Raw genomic sequence first — 8,123 nt, 5'->3', positions numbered from 1 at the left:
ACACAGGCCCAGGAAACACTGCTTGGTGGGCAGTGCAATAGCTGCTGTGCTATTCACTTCAACACTCTCGCCTGGAGTGTCCCTTTACAGAACAGTCATGTAACATCCTGGACATGCGCCTATTTGGCTTAATTATATTACGTTATTGCAATAAAGTCAGGTTCTGTTCACAAAGGGTTAACTCGCAGAGTTGTAGAATGGTGATTAGGACAGTTAGCTAGAAGATCAATCGATACAGCCATCAGGATTGTGACATCTCACATATCACATTGTTTTGGAGACAAGGGAGAGCCACTGAGGTTTGGAAAGGCAGCATCTTTGACAGTGCAGCACTCCCTCAGCACTGCCTCTCCGACAGTGCAGCACTCCCTCAGCACTGCCTCTCCGACAGTGCAGCGCTCCCTCAGCACTGCCACTCCGACAGTGCAGCACTCCCTCAGCACTGCCACTCCGACAGTGCAGCACTCCCTCAGTACTGCCACTCCGACAGTGCAGCACTCCCTCAGCACTGCCACTCCCTCAGCACTGCCACTCCGACAGTGCAGCACTCCCTCAGCACTGCCACTCCGACAGTGCAGCACTCCCTCAGCACTGCCTCTCCGACAGTGCAGCACTCCCTCAGCACTGCCTCTCCGACAGTGCAGCACTCCCTCAGCACTGCCTCTCCGACAGTGCAGCACTCCCTCAGCACTGCCACTCCCTCAGCACTGCCACTCCGACAGTGCAGCACTCCCTCAGCACTGCCACTCCGACAGTGCAGCACTCCCTCAGCACTGCACTGGAGTGTCAGCCTGGATTTTTGTGGTCAAGTCTCTGGGGTGGGACATGAACTAACAACCTTCTGACTGCGAGGCAAGAGTGCTGCCCAAAGCTAAATGTTCCTGTCAGTTGGGTTTGCCCTCCTCAGAAGCGCCAAGCGTGTCGAGGAGTGAGAGCTAACGGCAATGGTCCAGTTTCCTGACGCTGCCTTTCTATAAAGGGCCGAGACACGTTCGGCCAATGGTCCGAGGAGCCTGCGTTTAACCCTTTGTGACAAATGTCCCTCCACCATCTGGTTTGGGATCGGGCTGAAGCCGGAGGGGCCAAAACCAGGAACCACTGCGAATGGAGGGACTCAGGCCGTCCATTGCTGGAGGCCCCACCGCTCCCCGGCATGGTGAGGCTTTACCAGACCCGCCGGCGGTGGGTGGCACCTTCTGGGTGAAAGCACCACGGTGTGATGGGAGTCCCAGGGCCACAGTCGGCTGTTCACTCATGGTTCAAACCGTGTGCAACAATCGAAAGTAAAACCCACCTGAAGGTTCCCTTTGAAATGTTCTAATCAGTGCCCTGGGTGCCCTACACACACGCACACACACTGGCACACACTCCACCGCCAAGATCGGACCAGCCAGACTCTCCTCCGACCGGTACAAGCTGGGGGCCTGAGCGGGCACCTCCCTCACCTAGTCCTCACCAGCGGTCCCGGTGGGAGGGGTATCGGAGGAGAAGTGAGCAAGGCTCAGAGAGAGGGGAATTGGCGAGCAAAACACCAGAGAGCCATCGAGGACAAAAACCCTAGAAATGGAAATCAAATGAGTTCATGTTGCAGCATGAGAAGGGAGGCTGAAGGAAGCCTGGCTCCTGGTCGGGCTTCGAGATGATGGAATTCTCAACTGTTGAATGGGATAGATCGATCTGATCCCTGTGGTGAAGGGGTTAACAATGAGGAAGTGAACTGTAAGAAGCGGAGTCCTGAGGGAGTTCTCCCACCCAATGGGAATTGAGTCGGGGAGTAAGTTACCAAGGCAGGACATTGAAGGGGGCCATGTAAATGGGGTCAAGGGGCAATGAGGCTCGTTATTGGAGAGTGAAGGGTTGGGGCTATGGGGAGAGGGTGGGTAGGTGGGGTTGGGGAGAGGGTGGGTAGGTGGGGTTGGGGATATGGGGAGAGGGTGGGTAGGTGGGGTTGGGGAGAGGGTGGGTAGGTGGGGTTGGGGAGATGGGGAGAGGGTGGGTAGGTGGGGTTGGGGAGAGGGTGGGTAGGTGGGGTTGGGGATATGGAACTGAGCTTTGTAAAGCGTCCTTGGTCCCGCTAAATGTCATTAAATTAGCTTTGAACCATGTCTCAGGAGCGCTGCGAGTGCAGCGAGAGGTCTGAGCACCGCCCAGTGCTGGAACTGTGCTGAATCCTCGGTTAAATTTCAAATGTAATTACATGAGGACTAAGTGGGGGTGGGGTGGGGTAAGCGGGGTGGGGTGGGGTAAGCGGGGTGGGGGTGGGGTGGGGTAAGCGGGGTGGGTGGGGTGAGCGGGTGGGTGGGGTGAGCGGGTGCGGGTGGGGTGGGGTGCGGGTGGGGTGGGGGTGGGGTAAGCGGGGTGGGGTAGGGTGGGTGGGGTAAGCGGGGTGGGGTGGGGTAAGCGGGGTGGGGTGAGCGGGGTGGGTGGGTGGGGTAAGCGGGGTGGGTGGGGTGAGCGGGGTGGGTGGGTGGGTGGGGTAAGCGGGGTGGGGGAGGGGTGGGGTAAGCGGGGTGGGTGGGGTGGGGGGGTGGGTGGGGTAAGCGGGGTGGGTGGGGTAAGCAGGGTGGGGGTGGGGTGGGGTAAGCGGGGTGCGGTGCGGGTGGGTGGGGGTGGGGGTGGGTGGGTGGGTGGGGTAAGCGGGGTGGGTGGGGTAAGCGGGGTGGGGGAGGGTGGGGGTGGGGTGGGGTAAGCGGGGTGGGTGGGGGGGTGGGTGTGGTAAGCGGGGTGGGTGGGGTAAGCGGGGTGGGGGAGGATGGGGGTGGGGTAAGCGGGGTGGGGTGCGGGTGGGTGGGGGTGGGGGTGGAGGTGGGGTAAGCGGGTGGGTGGGTTATGGCTGCTCTTGCTGTTAGTACATGGCACAGTCGAAGGGCTCCAATCCTCCAGCTCGGGGTGCGGAGTGCCAGTGACGAGGCCGTGTTAGTAAACGAGGGAGATCCCAGCCGAGGGATGAGTCCACACACTACAACACCGAGTCAGTCTTCACCGAGCGGGTGGACAACACAAAGACCAGGACTCCCACCACAATGACCAGGATGAAGATGACGATGAGCACCGACCAGGCACCGAGCACCTGTGCTTTCCGGAAGTCAGGGTCTTCAGCTGGGATCATGTTGGTGAGATTGAGCATGTAACCCAGAGCCCACCCGATAGTGGTGTCCCCAGCCTGCAAAAGGGCAAAACAAGAAGGATGGTCAGAGGCTGAGGCAAGGGGCTGTGAGGGCAGCAAACCAGAACAAGGGAGGGGGGAAAAGGAGAAAGAGACTGGGGAAGAGAGAAAGAGAGAGACGGGGAGAGAGAGAGAGAGAGACTGGGGGAGAGAGAGAGAGAGACTGGGGGAGAGAGAGAGAGAGACTGGGGGAGAGAGAGACTGGGGAGAGAGAGAGAGACTGGGGGGAGAGAGAGAGAGACTGGGGGAGAGAGAGAGACGGGGGAGAGAGAGAGAGAGAGACTGGGGGAGAGAGAGAGAGAGACTGGGGAGAGAGAGACTGGGGAGAGAGAGAGAGACTGGGGGAGAGAGAGAGAGACAGGGAGAGAGAGAGACGGGGAGAGAGAGAGACGGGGGGAGAGAGAGACGGGGAGAGAGAGAGAGACTGGGGGAGAGAGAGAGAGAGACTGGGGGAGAGAGAGAGAGACGGGGAGAGAGAGAGAGACTGGGGAGAGAGAGAGAGACGGGGAGAGAGAGAGAGAGACTGGGGAGAGAGAGAGACTGGGGGAGAGAGAGAGAGAGACTGGGGGAGAGAGAGAGAGAGACGGGGGAGAGAGAGAGAGAGACTGGGGGAGAGAGAGAGACTGGGGGAGAGAGAGAGAGAGACGGGGAGAGAGAGAGAGACTGGGGGAGAGAGAGAGAGACTGGGGGAGAGAGAGAGAGACTGGGGGAGAGAGAGAGAGATGGGGAGAGAGAGAGAGACTGGGGGGGAGAGAGAGAGAGACTGGGGGAGAGAGAGAGAGAGAGACTGGGGAGAGAGAGAGAGACTGGGGGAGAGAGAGAGAGAGACTGGGGGAGAGATAGAGAGACTGGGGGAGAGAGAGAGAGAGACTGGGGGAGAGAGAGAGACTGGCGAGAGAGAGACTGGCGAGAGAGAGACTGGGGGAGAGAGAGAGAGAGACTGGGGGAGAGAGAGAGAGAGACGGGGAGAGAGAGAGAGACTGGGGGAGAGAGAGAGAGAGACGGGGAGAGAGAGAGACTGGGGGAGAGAGAGAGAGACGGGGAGAGAGAGAGAGACGGGGGAGAGAGAGAGACTGGGGGAGAGAGAGAGACTGGGGGAGAGAGAGAGAGAGACTGGGGGAGAGAGAGAGAGACTGGGGGAGAGAGAGAGAGACTGGGGGAGAGAGAGAGAGAGACTGGGGGGAGAGAGAGAGAGAGACTGGGGGGGAGAGAGAGAGAGACTGGGGGAGAGAGAGAGAGAGAGACTGGGGAGAGAGAGAGAGACTGGGGGAGAGAGAGAGAGAGACTGGGGGAGAGATAGAGAGACTGGGGGAGAGAGAGAGAGACTGGGGGAGAGAGAGAGAGAGACTGGGGGAGAGAGAGTGACTGGCGAGAGAGAGACTGGCGAGAGAGAGAGAGACTGGGGGAGAGAGAGAGAGAGACTGGGGGAGAGAGAGAGAGAGACGGGGAGAGAGAGAGAGACTGGGGGAGAGAGAGAGAGAGATTAGTCCTAGGAGAAGGAGACAGACCATACCTAGGGGCCAAATATGTAACAACATGTCACAACCTGAGGACTGTTTAAAATTAAGACTGTTTAAAATTAATATTGAACGTACCAAATGAAGTACAAAGACTGTTTAAAATTAATATTGTTTAAAAGTAATATTGTATGTACCCAACAAATGTCAAATCGATTGACACCTACAGAATGTTGGAAAACTGTACCTTTTTGCTATGTAAGCTTTGGCAATATGGTTCTCTGTAAACTTTCATGCCAATAAAGCATTTGAACTGAACTGAACTGAACTGAACTGACTGGGGGAGAGAGAGAGACTGGGGAGAGAGAGAGAGACTGGGGGAGAGAGAGACTGGGGGAGAGAGAGATACTGGGGGGGAGAGAGAGAGAGACTGGGGGAGAGAGAGAGAGATGGGGAGAGAGAGAGAGAAACTGGGGGAGAGAGAGAGAGACTGGGGGAGAGAGAGATTGGGGGAGAGAGAGAGATTGGGGGAGAGAGAGAGACTGGGGAGAGAGAGAGAGACTGGGGGAGAGAGAGACTGGGGGGAGAGAGAGATACTGGGGGGGAGAGAGAGAGAGACTGGGGAGAGGGAGAGAGACTGGGGAGAGAGAGAGAGACTGGGAGAGAGAGAGAGAGAAACTGGGGGAGAGAGAGAGACGGGAGAGAGAGAGAGAGACTGGGAGAGAGAGAGAGACTGGGGGAGAGAGAGAGATACTGGGGGGAGAGAGAGACTGGGGAGAGAGAGAGAGAGAGACTGGGGGAGAGAGAGAGAGAGACTGGGGGAGAGAGAGAGTGAGACTGGGGGAGAGAGAGAGAGAGACTGGGGAGAGAGAGAGAGAGACTAGGGGGAGAGAGAGATACTGGGGGAGAGAGAGAGAGAGACTGGGGGAGAGAGAGAGTGAGACTGGGGGAGAGAGAGAGAGAGACTGGGGAGAGAGAGATACGGTGGGGAGAGAGAGAGAGACTGGGGGAGAGAGACTGGGGGAGAGAGAGATGGGGAGAAGAGTGAGGGAGAGAGTAAGGGAGATATGGAAAGAGAGAGTGGAAAGGAGAGAGAGGGAGATGGAGAGAATGAGGTTGTGAAAGATGGGGAGTGAGAAATAAAGGGAGAGAGAGCGAAAGCAATAGAACAGAGAAACAGAGAGAGAGGCAGATGACCAAAGGGGGCAGAGAGAGACAAAGAGGGAGAGACAGAGATATGGAGACACAGAGAGTGTAACAGAGGGAGAAATAGAGAGACAGACAGAGAGAGAGAGAGAGAGAGAGACAGATAGAGCTATAGAATCATAGAAAGTTACAGCACGGAAGGAGGCCATTTCGGTCCATCGTGTCCGCGCCGGCCAACAAAGAGCTCTCCAGCCTAATCCCACTTCCCAGCTCTTGGTCCGTAGCCCTGCAGGTTAGAGCATCCCAAGGGCACATCCAAGTACTTTTTAAATGTGGTTAGGGTTCCTGCCTCTACCACCCTTTCAAGCAGTGAGTTCCAGACCCCCACAACCCTCTGGGTGAAGAAATTTCCCCTCAAATCCCCTCTAAATCTTCCACCAATTACTTTAAATCTGAGCCCCCTGGTTGTTGACCCCTCTGCTAAGGGAAATAGGTCCTTTCTATCCACTCTATCTATGCCCCTCATAATTCTATACACCTCAATAAGGTCTCCCCTCAGCCTCCTCTGTTCCAAGGAAAACAAACCCAGCCTATCCAGTCTTTCCTCATAGCTAAGATTCTCTACTCCCAGCAACATCCTTGTAAATCTCCTCTGTACCCTCTCTAGTGCAATCACATCTTTCCTGTAATGTGGTGACCAGAACTGCATGCAGTACTCTAGCTGAGGTCTAACTAGTGTTTTATACAGTTGAAGCATAACCCCCCTGCTCTTGTATTCTATGCCACGGCTAATAAAGGCAAGCATTCCGTATGCCTTCTTAACCACCTTATCTACCTGGCCTGCTACCTTCAGGGATCTGTGGACATGCACTCCAAGGTCCCTTTGTTCCTCTACATTACTCGGTGTCCTACCATTTAATGTGTATTCCCTTTCCTTGTTAGCCCTCCCCAAATACATTACCTCACACTTCTCCGATTGAATTCCATTTGCCACTGTTCTGCCCACCTGACCAGCCCATTGATATCTTCCTGCAGTCTACAGCTTCCTTCTTCAGTATCAACCACACAGCCGATTTTAGTATCATCTGCAAACTTCTTAATCATACCCCCTATATTCAAGTCTGGATCATTGATATATACCACAAAAAGCAAGGGACCTAGTACTGAGCCCTGCGGAACCCCACTGGAAACAGCCTTCCAGTCACAAAAACACCCATCAACCATTACCCTCATCTACCCTCCTTGTTACCTTCTCAAAAAATTCAATCAAGTTGTCAGACACGACCTTCCCTTAACAAATCCGTGCTGACTATCCTTGATTAATCCGTGTATTTCTAAATGAAGATTTATCCTGTCCTTCAGAATTCTTTCCAATAATTTTCCCACCACCGAAGTTAGGCTGACTGGCCTGTAATTACTCGGTCTATCCTTTTCTCCCTTTTTAAACAAGGGTACCACATTAGCAGTCCTCCAGACCTCCGGCACCACACCTGAAGCCAGAGAGGATTGGAAAATGATGGTCAGGGCCTCTGCTATTTCCTCTTTTGCTTCGCTTAACAGCCTGGGATACTTTTCATCCGGGCCTGGGGATTTATCCACTTTTAAAACTGCTAAACCCCTTAATACTTCCTCTCTCACTATGTTTATTTCATCTAATATTTCACACTACTCCTCCCTGATAGCAATGTCTGCTTCACCCCTCTCCTTTGTGAAAACAGACGCAAAGGAGTCAATTTTATCTCAGGTGCGGGGAATTGGCGGGTTCCCCGAATTTAGCGATTCCCACACGATTCTAAATGGGTCTATGAGATTGATGCAATTTTAACTCAATTGGCCAATTGATTTCCAGCGTGTGGGAAGCCTTGGCAATTGAGTATTTCCAGTCAGAAAGTTGCAGAATATGACGTCATCATTGCTGCTGCTTTTAAGGTCCACAGCAAGCCTTGCTTCCTCTGCAGGCTTCCAACCTTCAACATTAAGATGGCACAGGAGCCTGCAAGAGCAACGGCCAGTGGGAGGGCCAGATCTGCCCCCAAATTTGATGAGGCTTCACTCCAGGTATTACTGGATGGTGCTAGGGTCCATAGGGAGGTCCTGTTCCCTTCTTCAGGGAGGAAGAGGCCTCCCAGCCAGACCAAGGCTGTGTGGCTACAGGTGGTAGATCAAGTCAACTCCTTGGGGCTCACACGAAGAATGTGGTTGCAGTGCAGGAAAAGATTCCATGACCTTCTTCGCACTGGAAAAGGAAATACTGTATGATGTTTCCATCACCCTCAATCTGATCCCCATTGCCTTTCCTCACCAGCACTCAGCTTTAGCAATCTCTTCCTGCACTTCCCACTAGACACTCACAT

At 54.6% G+C, this 8,123-nt stretch overlaps 1 protein-coding gene across 1 annotated transcript in view; it reads right to left on the bottom strand.

Annotated features, from left to right (window-relative positions):
- Nucleotides 1-2,704: 2,704 nt before the first annotated feature.
- LOC147101942 (ectonucleoside triphosphate diphosphohydrolase 2-like) overlaps nt 2,705-8,123 on the bottom strand; it is a 98,902-nt gene continuing 93,483 nt past the window's right edge. Inside the window, exon 9 of the mRNA XM_085965961.1 lies at nt 2,705-3,163. Coding sequence (XP_085822087.1) covers nt 2,960-3,163 — 204 coding nt within the window. The 3' untranslated portion in view covers nt 2,705-2,959. The remainder of the gene's footprint in view (nt 3,164-8,123) is intronic.

Source organism: Somniosus microcephalus, chromosome 23, assembly GCF_052327205.1.
Source record: "Somniosus microcephalus isolate GS21.2 chromosome 23, FLI_Smic_1.0, whole genome shotgun sequence".
Classification (NCBI taxonomy): Eukaryota; Metazoa; Chordata; class Chondrichthyes; order Squaliformes; family Somniosidae; genus Somniosus; species Somniosus microcephalus.
The sequence above is the reverse complement of the archived record's forward strand: the minus strand, read 5'-3'. Positions and strand labels throughout refer to the sequence as shown.